Source organism: Oryza sativa, chromosome 7 (genome assembly GCF_034140825.1).
Source record: "Oryza sativa Japonica Group chromosome 7, ASM3414082v1".
Taxonomy (NCBI): Eukaryota; Viridiplantae; Streptophyta; class Magnoliopsida; order Poales; family Poaceae; genus Oryza; species Oryza sativa.
The window spans coordinates 26,872,612-26,890,646 of NC_089041.1; the positions used below are offsets into that span (position 1 = coordinate 26,872,612).

At 39.9% G+C, this 18,035-nt stretch overlaps 1 protein-coding gene and 1 pseudogene across 3 annotated transcripts; one reads left to right on the forward strand and one right to left on the reverse strand.

Moving 5' to 3' along the window:
• Positions 1-841: 841 nt before the first annotated feature.
• On the reverse strand, positions 842-3,839 carry LOC107277401 (uncharacterized). Of its 3 annotated transcripts, none has more exons than XM_066312282.1 (9): positions 3,706-3,839; positions 3,346-3,472; positions 3,117-3,268; positions 2,726-3,023; positions 2,590-2,648; positions 2,373-2,513; positions 2,164-2,295; positions 1,972-2,056; positions 842-1,332 (listed from the first exon to the last, which is right to left on the reverse strand). In XM_066312282.1, exons 2-9 carry the CDS (start codon positions 3,436-3,438, stop codon positions 1,324-1,326), a joined length of 969 nt encoding a protein of 322 aa, XP_066168379.1. In that variant the 5' UTR covers positions 3,439-3,472; positions 3,706-3,839; the 3' UTR covers positions 842-1,323. The 3 variants fall into 3 exon arrangements, with proteins under 3 accessions (XP_066168379.1, XP_066168378.1, XP_066168377.1); XM_066312281.1 differs by having other exon boundaries at positions 2,717-3,023; positions 3,706-3,824; XM_066312280.1 differs by lacking the exon at positions 3,706-3,839 and having other exon boundaries at positions 2,717-3,023; positions 3,346-3,499.
• A 10,056-nt stretch (positions 3,840-13,895) lies between these two features.
• On the forward strand, positions 13,896-16,448 carry LOC107278726 (uncharacterized; annotated as a pseudogene).
• The last annotated feature ends 1,587 nt before the right edge of the window (positions 16,449-18,035 follow it).

The window sequence follows — 18,035 nt, forward strand, 5'->3', positions numbered from 1 at the left end:
TTATTTTAATTGAATAATATATGTGAAAGTTCATGTCAAAATATTTGATAAGGCAAATCTACATCTTCAGTTTTAAAAAGGGAAAAAGGTCCAAGTTCTCTCCTAAACTTTGAAACAGGACATCCAACCCCTGAACTATAAAATACCATTCATAAAACATTGTAGGGTGGTTTTGCAAAGTGGTTTCTATCTAATTGATGTGACATATGCATTATACATACTAGTTGAAACCCCGCGTGTTGCGGCGGGCACATTAGAAAGGATGAATATGCATGTAAGTATGAATAAACATGAATAAGTGAGATATAAGTGAGTAGTTCTGCTACCTAACCAAACAGGAATATAGTATAGTATACAATTTCAAAAGTAAGCAGTTCTGCTATGTGATCAATTAAAGATGATATTTGCATCATCAATTGCTAAAAGTGCCAAGCACAAAAAACTCATTTCGAGTCCAAGGAGTTGGAAATTTATAGTCACAATGACAACACCATTCAGATTTACTAGAAACATTGCAAGCAGAATATTGTTAGGAACACCAAGATCTTCACCAGAGGATAAATATAAGTTGAGTGAAACACATGCAAATATAAAATAAAGTTCAATTTTGCTATATATTTGTCGACAAATTTTCCCCCAAAAATTTGACAGATGTAATTACAGTACAATCGTAGTGTAATTACACTGTAACTTGCAATAATTACACTGTAACTATAATGTAACTTGTATATAACTTTCAAAAATCTCTCCATAACATGTTATTTCGGTAAAATAGAGGTTGTGGGAACAAATTCTTTCACATATGTGTGTGCTGTGATTTTTTTTCTTCCTCACCAAAACAAATCTTATAATAGATCTAACGTTTCAAAATTACGTGAAACTTACGTACAAGTTACACTATAGTTACATGTAAGTTATAGTGTAATTACATACAAGTTACAGTGTAATTACACTACGATTGTATTATAATTACATCTGTCAAATTTTTAGGAGAAAATTTGTCAACAAATGTATAGGTGGTCCCATAAAGTTTTGTTTATTCGATTACAGCAAACTGTAGGTAGGTAGTAATACTGTGAGCTGGAAACAGTAGGAAACTGTAAGTTCTAAATCTCATTGTTTTTGACATTTTCTCCATCGAGAATGATATGCATGTGAGGAAGCTTATTTTTCATGTAATTCACAACGTGAGCTTGAGTTGGCTGCAGCTTGGAGAGGTCGTCGGTGGATGATTTCCCTTGGAGAGTGATAGAAATAGCTGTTGATTTGGATGCAATAATCTTGGAAACTGCTTGCAGGTAGTTGGTGTGGATGAGTTGCACCTCATGGTTCCTGAAGAAGAGTAATGCGTTTTATGATGTATAGATAGGCATATACAATGTACAGAGCACTGAAATGCATGAAGCATGTTAAATATAAAATATAAGCTTGAAAACTATGTAATTAGGAAGCTATAGCTGAACATGGATAGCGAGAGCTAACCTATTTTTTTCTGGTTGTTGGTCCATCTGTGTTGGCAATGGACGTTGTGTTTGCAGAAGAAATTTTGTGAAGGAAGGACTGTGGTATGAGAAATTGAGCAGTGCACATGTGGTGGTGTTGTGGGTGATTCTTATAGTATTTCACTGGTGATAATAAGGATACTAATTTTGTTTTCTCATTTATTGCAGAATCAGATATGATTAAGAATCATATCTTGAGTCTTTTATTATTGAGGATAAAATATGGAATAGATATAAATGCCATATTTCAGATTTGGTTGGTTTTGCCAGTAAACTTGCAAGTAATGGTTGCAAAGATAAGTTAGCAATGATGGTGATAGATTTGGTGCAGGTTTAAATTTCTTAAGGAAATTGTTAGCAGTGATGGTGACAGATTTGGTGCAGGTCTAATTTTTTTAAGAAAAACTATATATGTTGCTGATAAAAGGCCATGTTGTAGGAGAATTGTGAAGGATTTGAAGAGTTGTACCTGTTCCTTGTGACCCGATGGCTGTTGATCAGCTATCTTTGGCTGCTGCAGCTGGTTTTCCTCTCCATTGGTGGAGGCTTCCATTCTGAATTTAGCAGTCAAATTAGTAGCAAAACATACATACATATATATATGCGCGCGCGTGACACACATATATATGTTTATAGGCTGAAACTTAAGGTGTGCACGTACACTTTTTTATGGCGCTTAGAATTTTGTCCTGGAGAAAATTCTGTTGACGGTTGTTTTTCCTTGCTGAGATCTACTTGTTGGGAATGATAAAGTTGATTTGTTGCAACCTGAATAGTGTTTGCAATTGCTGGGCTGATGCATATATGAAAGGAATTTAGTTGAAGAATAGTTTGTATATTCTGCAAAAAGAACTTGTATCAGTGCAGTACCTTGGTTGATCAATGTGTAACTCCTTTTCAAATTGAAGAGCTCTCTTTGCTGAAGGTATAATTTGGTTTACTGTATTGTTGTCTAGAGTTGTTTCTGGAGGTTGTAGGGACGGTGGCGTAGTGGGATGTTGGTCTTCTTTGCTGCTATTAGTTGTAGTCATAAATATAGAAATGTTAAGCAGAATATAATAAGTAAAAAAGGCATATGTTGGTTAACCTGTAATGTTCCATGGTGGTTAGCCCTTCATCTGTTGCAAGTTGTTTGGTGGCTGATTCCTGAAAAAAGTTATTTTTAGATTATAGATGGTTGGTAGAAGATATGGTAAGGACAAACATTTGTATACCTTTGCTACCTTTGTATTTTCCAGAGTAGGTAGCATCAAACTTGTATTTTCATTTTCAACGGGATAACTCTTCTTGAGGACATAATTGATAGTGAAGTGTGAAGAGTACTTTGTATTCATGGCAATGTGAAACAGTCTTGTTTTCCCAATGGCTGTATCAAGAGCTATGGCATGTTCGGTTGCATCAATTTTCAAGTTCTGGGTAGCTTGAGTAGCATTTACCTCAACCAAATCCTCAGCCACATTGTAGAATGCTACTGCGTCCAAAGTTCCTAATTCATCTTTAATTGTTAAAGGAAGTTTGTACCTGAAAGTTTGTTTGAGTATATTAGATTTGTTTATAGAAATGTAAGACGAATTAATTAATAAGAAAAATTAGTATTATAGATATGTCACATACATTGGTTTTGGCATGGAATGCTGACATTGACATCTTGGAGTGTCGGAGTTGCTATTGTATGATGCAGTACATGATTTGCATATTTTGTAGTACCAATTTGTATATGGTACTATCGCTGATACCTTTGCAATGCAACTGTATGAATTCCCTCCCTAGTGTGTAAGAAATATTGAAATGATTATTTAATTAGATTAGCAACTTATTTAGTGATGTAGTGTGAATGAGGTACCTCGAAAGCAGAAATGGGCAGTCTTGATATTTCTTCAAGTTTGTATAGCTTACCAGCCGCTTGAAGTGGAGTTAAATGCTCAACTCGTGGCATTTGTTGTTGGAGAGTTGGAATATCCCATTGGTAGCTTGAAGGAAGATTGATGCATTTTTGAAGCAAAATATAAATTAAAATCAGTATGATAATAAGCTATATAAGTTACCTGCTTTGATATTCAACAATCTCTGTTATATCGGAGTCAAAATATATTTGTGTTGCTAAACTTGATGTAGCCTCTGTTTTGCCTTTTAAAATTGTAGCACATAAGTGAGTAGTGTTGTTTATGAGAGGGGGTATTAAAAAGTTATTTGAGGGACTGACCTAAATAAGTCCCTGCTGTAAGTCCAACAAGTATAGCTACTACTATTTTGTGGTCTGTAGATTTCTGTAGAACAAAAGCTTCATCAAATGACTCTCCATATTCACCCCAGAGGACTATTCCTTGTTCTTGTTCACTACAAATTGGTGAAACAAAAGGTATAAACTACTGTGTCATATACATTTGGAACATAAAAATATAATGCATATGTGATACATACTCTTTGTTACGGATTTTGAGCTTTCTGTTTTTCTTGGATGATGTTTTGCCAGCATAATCATATGGCCCAACATGGCTGATAACTCCTATCAGATCTAGAGGCAAAATGTTTGAGATTAGTTGTATAATAATTAAATAAAAGAAGATAGAAAATGCAAGTATTACCTATCAATGGTTTTGATATTCTGCTTTTAGATGGTATCTGATCAAATGGGCAGAATTCAAAACCATAGTTTGGGATGGATGAACCTCTTGATTCTAGGTGATGAACCTTTGTGCTGGACTTAAACTGCAACATGTATTTTTGGTGGTGGTAAATATATTTTTTGTTTTTAATGTCAGCAGTATTGACATCCACAAACATGTAGACACAGCCTAGAGTTAGTGATGGACGAAATTCATTTTCAAGTTTCTTTGGAATAGTAAACTGCATCATAGTGCCCTGCAAGATTAGAACTGGTATAAGTCTAAAACTGCATTGTTTTGTCAGTAATATTTAGATTGGAAGTTAAGCATAGGATTAATCATTTTTTGGTGTAGGATAGTATACCTCTTCATCAAGAATTACCCCATCGATGCTAAATATTGTTGGTGTACTGGCTGAGGCCATGTTTTTAGCATCCCATAGTCTAATAAGTAGTCCGAAAACTTTGAGGTTTTGCTGTCCCAAATTTATCTGTTTGAGTTTTGTTGCTGATCCCATCTATGGAAATGTTCCTGAAATAAGAGGTCTAAGGTTAGCTAGTAGACAATATCAGAAAACATACATTGCATATAAGAGATAATTTGTTTACAAAATACCTTGGTAACTAATTCATATCATTGTTGATACGGTGAAAAATCTCATGATATACTACATTTTGCGTGCAATGTTCATTTTATGAACTATTGTTGTTTATAAGTATCCGCAAGCCTTTTGGAGATGTTACTCGTGATAACGCAACATATAATTGCCCATGAGAAAAAACTGGAGATGGCAAGTATGTACCAACTTTTTGAAGTGTTTGACCTTAGCTTCTGTTAATTGTCATCGCATATGAAAAACATATTGGAAATTGACGTCTTTTTAGCTTGAATGGCCACTTAGATTGGGCTGATGTCGTTATAATACGCAGTATGTATGCTTTTGAACCTTTGGCTTTTTCAGTCATTATTTCCCCTTCAATGATGCGGGTTGTGAGCTGTGTAACAATAAGTCTAGTCCCATTACAGAGACCTCTAGAAGGATCAAGGTTACGCAAAAGCATTATAGGAACACCAATTTTGAGATGCAAAACATGGTCTGGAAGTCCATTCAAAGATATTGTGTTGAGGAATTCTGTTGGGTATAGAGCCTCTCGAGTTGAATGGTTTGCACAGCTATCATCAATAGTATCTGAGCTATAATATGACATTTCAGCAGCTGTTACTTGAGCAATGATTTTGTTGTTTATTTCTGAAACAACCTCATTTGTTGGTGATAAAATTGCACGATCACAAAAATATGTTGTAATATTGCTTGGTTCATATCCTAAGTCATACACAAAGGAAATCAAGCTATCCAGATTTCTGGAATCTGAGGGCAACAGAAGAGATTGGGGTATCTCTATAAAAGTACCATTGGTTTCATTTTCTATTGAAATATGAGGCTCTGTACCATTTCCTACTCTTAAAAGCCAATCTGCAAATACCCGTAGTTCTTCTTTATCGGATGGTGAAAGGTTTTGTGAGCTAAGTCTCATATTTTCAGTCAGTTGAAGAACTACACATTGATGCCATAAGCATGAATTAACAATAGAAGCTCGCAGAATTTGGTGCCTTGTTGCATTCTGAATAACAGGAAGTGTTTGCCGAAAATCTCCACCAAATGCAACAGTTATTCCACCAAATTGCCTATGCTGTGCATTAGGTCGAATGTCCGATAATATATCTCTAAGTGTGCGATCTAATGCTTCAAAACAATACTTGTGATTCATAGGTGCTTCATCCTAAACAATAAGAGATGTTTGTTGAATAAGTTCTGCTAAGTGTGTGTTCTTCTTTATACTGCACATAGAATTCTCACGTATGTCCAAAGGGATTTTGAAGCGGGAATGAGGTGTTCTACCTCCTGGAAGTAGGAGGGCTGCAATTCTTGATGATGCAACAGCTAATGCAATTTTCCCTTGAGTTCTCACAAAGTTTAATAAAGTTGTCCATAAGAAAGTTTTTCCAGTTCCTCCATATCCATACACAAAGAATGTTCTTCCCTCATTATTTATGACTGAGTTAGAAATAGAATTGAAGATTTCCTTCTGGTTTGTATTCAGACTATTGATGTCATTAGCAGATGTAGATGCAATGCTGGTAATATCATAGCTGAGTTCATCTAGTAATAATCTATTATCTGCAGATGCACTACCAATATCATCTGGAAGTGGCAAATTAAAGTGTGATAAAGAATATCCAGCATTTCTCAATAATTTATCCAATTCAAATAATAGGGCATTGCCAACAAAAGAGTCTGTAAATGAACTATTACTTTGTGATAGATTTTGATTTGTTATGTATCTAAAATCTTCACTCATATGTTGGGCATGTTCTGTAAAAAGCGTTTGTGGATTTGTCACCTCACAAAATAGTAAGATTGTTACAAATAACTGACATAACCGATAAGGTAAGGCCCAGTGCACTGCATCATTGAGAGCATGGGACCACTCTTGGTCATCACCAAGGAGACCTAGAGCTTCACATGCAACTCGAAATGTTGGATGTTGCTGTCCAGATATATTTATGATTTGAGAAGGTCTTTGGTCCTTTAACTATATGGAGTAACATCCTCAAATAATACTTCTCCCCTTTGGTTGGATCAACATGAGCTATACGTCCAATTTTGTTGTAACAACCACGACGTATATCCCAATATTTTCCACTTGCATGCCATGTAAAGTATTCAGGGAATTCAATATATGTATGCTCTCTAGCTTGAGGAAATTGACTATTAGCTTCTAACCATGCAGTAAGTTTGGATTTCTAATTTCCTGGGTTTTCAATGACTTCTTCTAGGTCATCATCCTCTGTGTACACAACATTATTCTCTAAAGGGAGGTGGACCAGAAGGCGTTCAACTGATGGGTCTGTATGGTGTATATCAAACTGAAGTAAACGCCAAGCAGCATCATTTGGGGTTACACATGGACATTCAAGATAGTTGTCTATTTCATTTATAGTTTCATTTGCTGAATTACGACGAATACCAGCTCTAGAACAATTATAGCCTTTTGTAACGTACTTAAAAAGATACTTATGCATACCATCATGATTAACACTTTCCACATTTTTGTGAGCTTGGTACTTAACCACCAAATCAACATTATGAGGAACAATGAATCTGTTGTCAATGTCAACCCAATTTTTTGTAACAACTATTTGATTGTTTGGTCGTGCGTATTGGGTAAAACCATTTTGCAATATATAAGTGTGTTCACAGAATTCCTTTGGATAAAATTTGGAGCACCTTCCTTCAGACATGCATGGTGAATAGGAAATTTTAGGACCGCAAGGCCCATGGATCATAAAAGAAGTAACAGCTTCAAATCCTATTGGATCAAGTGTAGGATTTGGTAATTGAGCTGAAATACGTAGGTCAACCTTTTCAGCATCTAGAGGTTCTTCTTTTGAAAGCCAAATGATTATATGGACATGTGGTAGTCCACGCTTTTGAAATTCTACCGTGTAGACAACTGTACAAAAGGGTTAACTATTATATGGATTTGATGAATAATATATGTATCTAAGAATTTTGATTGAAAGTTGTTTTGGAAATTACCTGCATGTATGGGACCAAAAAAATTATTTTTTTTAATGTCATCCATTAACATATTCAGCTTCATTTTGAACACACGGTCAACGATATCTGGACGATCTAAAGGTTGTTGTCCAGGTGCTAGAGCTTGTAGGATTTCTGGCCAAGATGCATTTGATGTGAATGTGACAAAAAGATCTGGGCAACCATACTTCCTACAAATAGCAATGCAGTCTTGGTAGTTTTGATATAGATACCGAGGGCTTCCAGTATGAGAGGCTGGTAAGATAACCCGTTGGCCAGCCGAAGAACCAGCTGTAATGCCTCTAGACACAGAGCTGGCTAAAGAATTGAATGGTGCCAATCTATATTTGTGTTGAAAACTAGGCAACCTATAGTGTTGTATGTGCTCACCTTCAACACAACAATAGCCATCAACCAAATAAGATTGGGTTAACCTCCCACAACGTAATGGAGTGTTGAATTGGCCCGCTCTATCATGCATTATGTAAGCAAAGAATTCAACCATTGTTGCTTTGTCATGCCGCAAGGCAGATGAACTTGTTGTTTGGTTATACATGATGGATTCATGGAAACCATCTTCACCATATGGGAATAAAATAGGATATTGCATGGCCATAAATTTTTGGTGTTTTTCATCTATACGCTGCAATTGTGATGAATGGTGCTATATTATTATATCCCGACCAATATCAGTCACCCCAATATCCCCAACAACTAATCCTACAACCTCTGCTGCAACTGGTGCACTATATATATCTCCATGTGCATCTGGCGAGCCAAATAGTCGGATCTTGTAATGATCAGATTCATTTTCACTTAATCTTTCTCTTGCTGTTCGGAATAACTTCACAATGGGATTGTGTGTATCGAACATTTCTATTAGAGAGCAAACAATTTCTTCAATGGCATGGAAGGAGTCGCGAGAAGAAGAAGCAATGTTGATTCTGTTAGAGATTTCATTTTCTGTATCAAAGATGTATAGCTGAGCATATTCTGGCCGATGACCTTGTGAAGGTATTAAAGAGCCTACTCTGTGGCAGATCTGTCCACTAATTTTGAAGACATATGGCCCATGGCCATCGTTGATGGATTCAATGATTTTAGCCCCCATTGAAGTCATAGCAAACATGGAATTGTATCGACGAATATGCTGCAAGAAATGATTTGAAAGGGAGCTCGCAGAAGTTAACAAATTCAATATGGGTTCTGGAGGTGGATTATAAGATGGCAGTGATATCCTTCCCCCCTGCAACATAAATTATATGTTGGGTTCCTCGTGTGCCTTTCTTTTCGTGCTCGTTCTTCATACCAAAATAAAGCACCACAATGGATGCAAGAATGCTGGGGGCTGCCAAGATTAAGTGGAGCATAGATTGTTCCTAACAAAGTATATCAATGGAAGATGGCAGATACTGTTATATATAAGATGTAAGGTTGGCATATGTCAAATTTTACGTATAAAGGATATGATAACATACGGCGATGGCGAAATACTTGGTTTGATGTAGACACAGATGAAGAATTATTACTCTCAGCTGACTGGGAATGAGAGGATATTCCAATAATTCGTTGTTCATTAGCCAATGGAGGAGTAGATGCAGATGAAGAGCCTATTTCAGTTCTGTTCAACTCTCGATGCAAGGACCGTTGTTCTGAAGATGATGCTATATGTTGTGAAGGGAATGTGGGTACAAAATTAGATAGGCTATAACCGGGTAACTAAGGTAGGTAGGCAACGATAAATTTTACATTACTAAAAAATTTGAAGGGGTAAATTGGGGAACCAACCTCTACCTCTATGGGCATCCAATATGAGTTTACGTTTTCGTCGTGATTCAGCAGCAGTAGCATGATCAGGGTGAGGGACCAAAATATGTGCCAGTGGACGTCTTGACCGGCGACGTCCTACTGGAAAACATGAAGTACTTTGCCCAGCATCCATGGGCTGAACCTTTTGTTTTTTAGTTTTAATGAACAAAGCATCTGATCATATATTTACAAATATCGGATGTAACTTTATTATATTTGCTAAATGTAGGAGTATACGCATAAGATGTAACTGGAATATGAAATCAGAAAAGAGATGTACAAAATAATATGAAAAATATAGGATGAGTTGAACAGCACACATACCGAGCAAGTTTATCTGCTTTTATGACAATTGTCAGGCTTCTCCTCAAGTGGTGAAACAAATGTTCTTGTATCTATTAATAAAGGGTAGGTGAAAGAAGTATAAGCTGCAGGCACCATTTTTTTTAAGAAACTAAAACAGTACTCAATGCATAGGTCTCCAACATGTGCAAAAACCACAATGTATGCTCAAATATAATATAACCTGGCAAAATTCATGTGAAATTCACACATACTGAACTGAATCACTAAACCAACCAAAAGCTTTCATTTTATCACACTTTTTGCGACAAAAATGCATCATAACATGAACTATGAATGTGCATAGTTTGAAAAACAGTATAAGCTGCAGGTTCTATTTTTTTAAGAAACTAAAACAGTACCCAGTGCATAGGTCTCCTGCATGTGCAAAATCCACAATGTATGCTCAAATATTATTCTGAGAAAAATCATGTGAAATTTACACATACTGAACTGACTCACTAAAGCATCCAAAAGCTTTCATTTTAACACCTTTTTCGTGACAAAAACGCATCATAACATGAACTATGGATGTGCACAGTTTCAAAAATTTTGATAACATTTAACATATGTTTTTTAAATGATTTTTTTTCACATTTTAACAGGAAACATGAATAGCATGGGGTGAGCTCAACAGAAGACATACCGAGCAGGTTAGTAGCTTCTCGCTATGTCAGGACATCTATGTAGCAATCCTCTGGCTCCTCACCAACTGCTCAAATGCATTAAAGTGATAGGACATATAAGTATCCACTGCAAATATCAGTTTATTTTTTCTTAAAAAACTGGAACAAAAATCAGTGTTGAAATCATAATGTTTGCTCAAATAGAATATGGACAAAATTGATGTCAAATTCAGGCTTATCAAATAGAATAAATTCTCACACTTTTTTTTTCAGAAACTAAAATCACATAGGACATATAAGTATCCACTGCAAATATCAGTTTATTTTTCTTAAATAACTCGAACAACAATCAGTGCATAGGATAGGGATTATTTCTTTAGGTGTAGAGAATCCAATTTACAAAGCTTTCATAGTGATCTTGCCTGGTTGAAATCATAATGTTTGCTCAAATAGAATATGGACAAAATTGATGTCAAATTCAGGCTTATCAAATAGAATAAATTCACACATTTTTTTTTCAGATATTAAAATCAGTACTCAGGGCAAAGAACCAACTCAATTCAGACATATTTTTTTTCAGAAACTAAAATCAGTACTTAGGGCAAAGAACCAACTCAATTCAGACATACAAAATTAGTAACGAAGCCTACATACAATGATCTGACAAAGTTGATCCACAACTAACCTATCATGCCGTGATCGCAATCATGTCCGAATTGGAGAATATGCTTGCAGGATGAAGTGATGATGTCGAGGGAGGTATGGACTGAGGCTTGCGGATGGATGGATGATGTCTGATGGAGAGGCACATGTTTGAGGAGACGTCTGGTAGGACTGGGGATTGCAAGAGGATTATCAAAAGGTTTGGAAGAGGCTTACGAAGTGAAATTGCAAGAGGCACGTAAATCGTATTAACCATCGTGCCTCCAGTACCATAATGATTTTGGCCGTTTCTAATGTAAATGCACATCATTAAGGGCGGGGAATGGGAAGAAGCATGGTGATTACCGTTTCTGCTAGCCAAGAGGATGGGGAGGGGGCGGTTGATTTCACCATGGATGGCGCCAGGGTTCCTGATGCTTCTTCCCATCGGATGGATGGCGCTAGGGTTTCCGAGTCCAGACGCTTCTCCCCATCACCGCATCGCTGGTTGCCGAGTCCAGACGCTTCTCCCCCATCGCCGCATCGCTACACGGCTCCCCATCGCTACCTCCCGCGGTCCCTACCACCACCTGCGCGCCATCGCCGCCTCCTGCAACCGAGCGCCCTGTCCCCACCACCACCTGCGCGTGATCGCGACGTGGTGGGCGAGCGCTAGGGTCCGCCGTACTACGCCGCCGCTGCTCCGCTCAGGAAGTCAGGAGGAGATGAGACATACTGAACCCTAAAATCCCTCATTGGACTTACTTGGGCATCCTGGGCCTCACGACTTGGGCCTCCTGGGTTCATTGAGGTGTGTTCGACCCCGAGGCAGATTGAGGCAGATTGCATCCAACGGTGCAGATGCAATCTAATATACCAATCCAAGGGCTGTAAATTAATGATGACGTGGATCATTGAGGTTTGAGCTTTAGGATCTTAATTGCACTTAGTGGGGGATAACTTTATAGGAAGAAGGGATATGTTAAAATCTCTATTTAAATCTTCTTTTTTTAACCTTTTTTTAGCTCTCGCAAATGAATATCGATATAATATTAGTACGACGTCACTAGAGAGTATAAATTGATGACCAATGATTGATGATATGTAAATATGTGATACTAGCTTTTCAAAACCGCTTTTTTAAGCTTACGCAAAATCACCATCCAAAACCATTCAATTATTGCAAAGTTTGGAGGATTGTATACGTTTGAAGGGTTGGATATCCCGGTTCGAAGTTATGGTATTAGAGCATCCTCAACAGCTCATCCAAATTTGATCCTCCATATACCCATATGGATGACCATCCAAAAAAGATTCCTCCTCCATATGAAGATTCCTCCTCCATATCCATTCTTACTCCAACAGATCATCCATATCACACCTAACTGTATTTTAGTAATATTTTCTAACATACCTTACATTTGTATTATTTTTTAAGGGCTATATTTTGGATCACTAAAATTTTAATGATAATGATGTTATTTATCACAATAATCTTTCGAAATAAGTAAATTTTAATGGATATAATTTTAATTGGTAATTTCTTAATTGATATATTTATATTGAGTGAGTTTTTTTTCAATGTGATGTGTTCAACTGCTACCTTCCTCATTTTCACACTTTTCTTATTCTTTTCTCTCTGCTCTTCTCTACTCCTTTCCTTCTCTTTTGTGGCAGGGTGGATGGGGCAGCTGGCAAGCGCGGATGTGCGGCGGCGGCCGGGGGGCAAGCGAGGAGTGGCAGCTGGGCGGGCGGCGAGCGGGGGACGCGGATGGGAGGAGGCAGCGGCGGTGGGCACGGATGGGCGGGGAGGAGGTAGGCGGCGGGCGCGGATGGGACAGGGCGGAGGCGGTAGGCGGTGGCCGGGGGGCGAGAGAGGGGCGACGGCGTCCGGGGGGGGGGGTTCGGATGGGCGGAGGCGTCGACGGGGGGCACGGATGGGCGGGGAGGAGGCAGGCGGCGGGCGCGGATGGGACAGGGGCGGAGGCGGTAGGCGGCAGCCGGGGGGCTAGCGAGGGGCGGCGGCGTCCGGGGGGTTCGGATGGGCGGAGGCGTCGGCGGGGGGCACGGATGGGCGGGGAGGAGGCAGGCGGCAGGCGCAGATAGGACAGGGGCAGACGGGCGAGGGGCGGAGGCGGCAGGCGACGGTCCGCGGGTGGGCGCAAGGCGACGGCAGCGGGCGCAAACGGCTGTCGCTGGCGGTGCTCTCCTTCCAGATCTGGTATGCTTCTCCTTCTCCATCCTCTTTCCACGACTCCACGACTTTGCGACGACGGCGGTGGATGGGGCATTGATCCAGATGGGGGACGGGAACTGGGTCTGGATGCTAGCAGTTGCGGGATGGCGTGAGGAGAGAGGAACGCCAAATCTGGCATTTTTCTCTCCCGGATAGATGATGCGCTAATGTTGGAGGGTGGGATGGAGTTTCTGCAGGAGGTCGTTTTTCTCCTCTCAACCGCTATTTTCTGGATGGATGTTCGGATGGCATATCTGCTGGGGATGTTCTTAGACGGACTCTTATCTAAAGGTGTTAGGAGTGTATGGACTTCTTTTTCCAACAAAAAGAGGGCAAATATCACAAAGTTGGAAACATAGGGAGGGTATATGACTTTTTTTTTTCCAAAATAAACAGAGTATGCGTAAATATCACAAAGTTGGAAACATCGGGTATGCGTCAATGGGCCGAAATTTGGTCCAATCAAACAGGCCTAGTCTATGGCCCATCATTTCCCATGTTATGCGGCCGAAGTCCACGGCCTCTCCTCTCGCCTCCCCCCACGCGCTCTCCCCCACCGCCAAACCTAGCGCGCGCGAAGCTCTCCTTCACCGGCGATCTCCTCCGGCTCCGAGGCTCCGATCCAACTGGTAATCGATCTTCCTCCTCCCACTCCCCCCCCTTCCTGTATCGTCGCTTCCTTCCTGGGAGGATGCCTCCGGGATCCGGCGAGTAGTCGTTGTGGGGGAGGAGTCGCATTTGCTGTAGGTAGTCGACGAGGTGGGTTGGTCTGAGGGGTTTCGTGGGGGGCTTGGAGCGGTCAGTTGGAGGGGCGATTTGGTGTCGAGGCAATGGAAGAGAATGGGTTGGTTGTGGCGGGGGGTGGCTTGCTCATTTCGTTGCTGTATTGTTTTGGCGCAATCTAGTTGATTTTGGGGGTAGTATTCTCTAGCAGTACAAAGTATGGGTCCAATTGAGTTTATGAGTTACTTCCTCTGATCCATATTATAAGTCGCTTTGACTTTTTTACTAGTCAAACTTGTTTAAATTTGATTAAGTTTATAGGAAAATACAATAGCATTTTCAACACAAAATAAATAAATTATCAAAATATATTCAATGTTAGATTTGATGAAAATAATTTGGTGTTATAGTTGTTGCTACTCGCTCCGTTTCACAATGTAAGTCATTCTAGCATTTCCCACATTCATATTGATGTTAATGAATATAGACATATATATATATCTAGATTCATTAACATTAATATGAATGTGGAAAATGTTAGAATGACTTACATTGTGAAACGGAGGAAGTAATTTTTTTCTATAAACTTGATCAAACTTTAAACTAAGAAAAAAAAGTCAAAGCTACTTATAATATGAAAGGAGGGAGTATTTTTATAGATTTTAAGCAACACGAGATGGATGTAGTGGAAACCTCTAGTTTAAATTAACGAGGTCCCTGCAAATTTAGAATGTTCACCTTTACGCCATGCTATGCACACCAAGTTACTGATTAGTACTAATCTTCCTTGCTAGTGCTATGCACACCAAGTTACTAATTAGTACTAATCATCCTTGCTGCAAGAGAATTTCGCATGCTTCTTGTGGTCGAGTTGTGCTGTTGTAGTTTCGGTAAACGTCATTCAGATCAATCATTTGTGATTTGTATATTTATATCTATGAATAGCAGCTGTATATGTTGCTAGATTCTGACAACCATTCTCAAGAGGTGGTTTCCTATGTATTCTCACAATCTTATGATGGTTACGTTGGATGCTGATTGTGTAGTACTGTGAGAGTATGCAACTGGCATGTTCTTCTATTAGAGGTTTTGTTCGTGGAACGGACATTTATGTAGAAGTGTAGCATTTGATACAATTTTGCATTTCCGCTGCCTTACTTTGGCTTAAAATATATCTTTAAGGTTCTATATGATTGAAATGTATACGCCATGATAGAATCTTCATCGATTTAATTGTACAACAACAAGTTCTAAATACACGAAGGCTTAACTGTAAAATACATATGGTTGATTTGTTGTTTATGAGCAGTACCATTTGTAAGTGCTTTACAGGGCTTAATGGTGTTAAGCCTGAGTAAACAGAAAAGTTTATGTCTGCATTCATGTGACCATGTTAGTGAATTACCTAGCCAGATGTTTTAGGTTTTGTTTACTATAGATGAAATTATCCCTTGCTCATAACTAACCAATATAGTTTTTTTCTTCCTTTCAGGATGGTGAGGTTCCTCGCAATATTATCTGCCCTAATTTGGGTGAATCAAGATGTCCAGAAACGATGATAAATCCCGAGCTGCAGTAGACCGTATAAAGACAGCCGCATTATCAGCAGCTAAAGGGTTGAACAGGTCTCAAGCTAAACATGCTGCCACATCTGCTGCCCGTAATGTACCTATGGGCAGAAGGAAGAGGGACCAAGCCGCTGGCAGGAGAGGAAGAAGGCTAAGTGAGAGATGTACCTGATTAGTACAGAGAAAGCTGCAATATTGGATGTGAAACCAAAAGTTTCAGCAACTTCATCTCTTGCTGCACATACCCAATGTCAGAAGTGCTTCCAGCCTGGTCATTGGACATACTAGTGCAAGAATGACGGGGTCTACGTATCCCGGCCCTCAAGGATGCAGCAGCATAAGAGCACCAAGCTGAAGAAGCAAGCTATGCCAGTTCCCTATCATTTTGAAAATCCTGATCTGGAAAAAGAAAGGGAGGAAGGAAGCTGATGAAAGAAACTTTGAAGGAAAAATCCTGAAAAAAGAAGCAAGAGAAAGAGTAAGAGAAAACATCGTTCTCAGAGTGATTCATACAGAACGGCAACGGACACTGAGTCTTAAGAACTAGAGAACACAATGAGGATGCCAAATATGATGGTCTACTTCTGTTCACATATCATTTCCTTTCATTATGATCGCACTTGCATTTGTCATGCGTCCTCCATCAAACAAATGTACAGTTAGTTTGCTGAACGTTAGCTAGTACTGTTGTTTTTCCTGTTCTAAGAAGTGACCGAAGCTATAGATCTTACTATTCAATGGTCTTTGTGAGAACCAGTAGAATCCTGTAATAATATTCATCAATTAACTTGAAGTTTAGTATGCTTATCTTGCTGAAAGTATCATGTAATAATTTGAGATTGGCTCATCCTCTTGGCTTTGTTTCATTCTTTCCTGCAGTTCTTGCTGCTATTCTGGTCCTCCTGGAGATACATGAGGTACCATTTATTTGCTCAGAGAAATGACATCATTGGGGAGTTAATGGTAGCCTCGCATTCCCAGGACGAAAGATGGTCGGCGTGACAGTTGGTTTGTGTCCTCTGACAACCTTTCAGGTAACACAACCTCTATCAGTATGGCCAGCAATGATATAGCCTTGGAGTTCGAGAGATTATCTTTACAGCAACATTGTCTGAAACTGATTGAGACCAACTTCAAATGAACAGAAACCTAATGGACCTGGACCTGGACCTGGGCCTGACTTGCTTGGAGTTTGTACAATCAGCATCAGTGTGCATGCATCCCTGATTGCTTTATCATCTCTGGAAACCTGAAATGATCAACTACTTACCTACCTTATAATCTTGTTGTTCAGTGTTCTTCATTCTGCAACATGTTTGGAAACTGGAACGACACCAGATCAGAGAAGAGCAGAGAGGATCCGAGAGCTCAATGATTGGGAGCTCAAGGAGGAGCATGGGATAGGACTGGAGCAATCAACGATCAAGAGATGACTACACTTTGAGCTGCCTCTACCTTGACTGGCCTGGGAGCTAAACTAGCTGGAGCCGATCGATCTTGCCGGCCGGCATCCCGGCTAGCCTGCCTGTGGGTGTGGCTGTGGCTGTACCTGCCGGCCTTGCCATCTTGTCCCTCCCAGCTCCGGCGACACGCCTGAACCTCCATTGACGACGACGAATCGTACGTTGCTGCATGCCTGTGATGATTGGTTTCTCTCCTTCATTTCTGAAGGCTCCACTTCAGTTTGAGGCCGGCCGGGCTCAAGCTAATTTCGCCGTACACCGTCAACTCTTCGTTGCAACGGCTCGATCGTCGGTCGGAGGCATCGACGATGGGATGCATGGCCAGATGTCCTGCGCGGCGCACATGACCGGTTGCAGGCGCCCTGTCCACCGGTCGGCTTGACGAGACGGTTGCAGTGCCGGCCAGGCTATCCTGTTGTTTGTTTTGTTTACCACTAGCTTCACGTTCAGGCTTCAGAGCCGGTCGTCTAATCTTGCTTGCTGATGATGGTTCAGGCCAAGACGAGGAGAGGACGTCCGAGCTAGAGGAATCTACCAGTTCTGCTTGGATCTTATGTCCTTGGCTTCTTCCATCTCCCTGGATCGACGACTGACTGCACTGTGCCAGGTATGTACGTATCTGAATTCTCTACAGTACAAATCTGCATCCTCTATGCATGTATGTACAACGTAGAGTGACCAGGAGATGTCCATTGTTGTCTTGATACAGCAGAAATCTTGTTCATATCATACACGAGCATACACACTAATTAATACACGTGTAGGGAGGAAATGTGGAATGCTTAGCAGCCTGCTTTCTGAAGGTTTTCTAGTTGTTCTTCATTGTCTGTCCTATCTGTTTGACCTAAAGCGAATTTTGAGTAGGCAATCAGTAGCCGGTTGTTTCACTGTGTAGCTACAAGTAAATTCGATCCTTC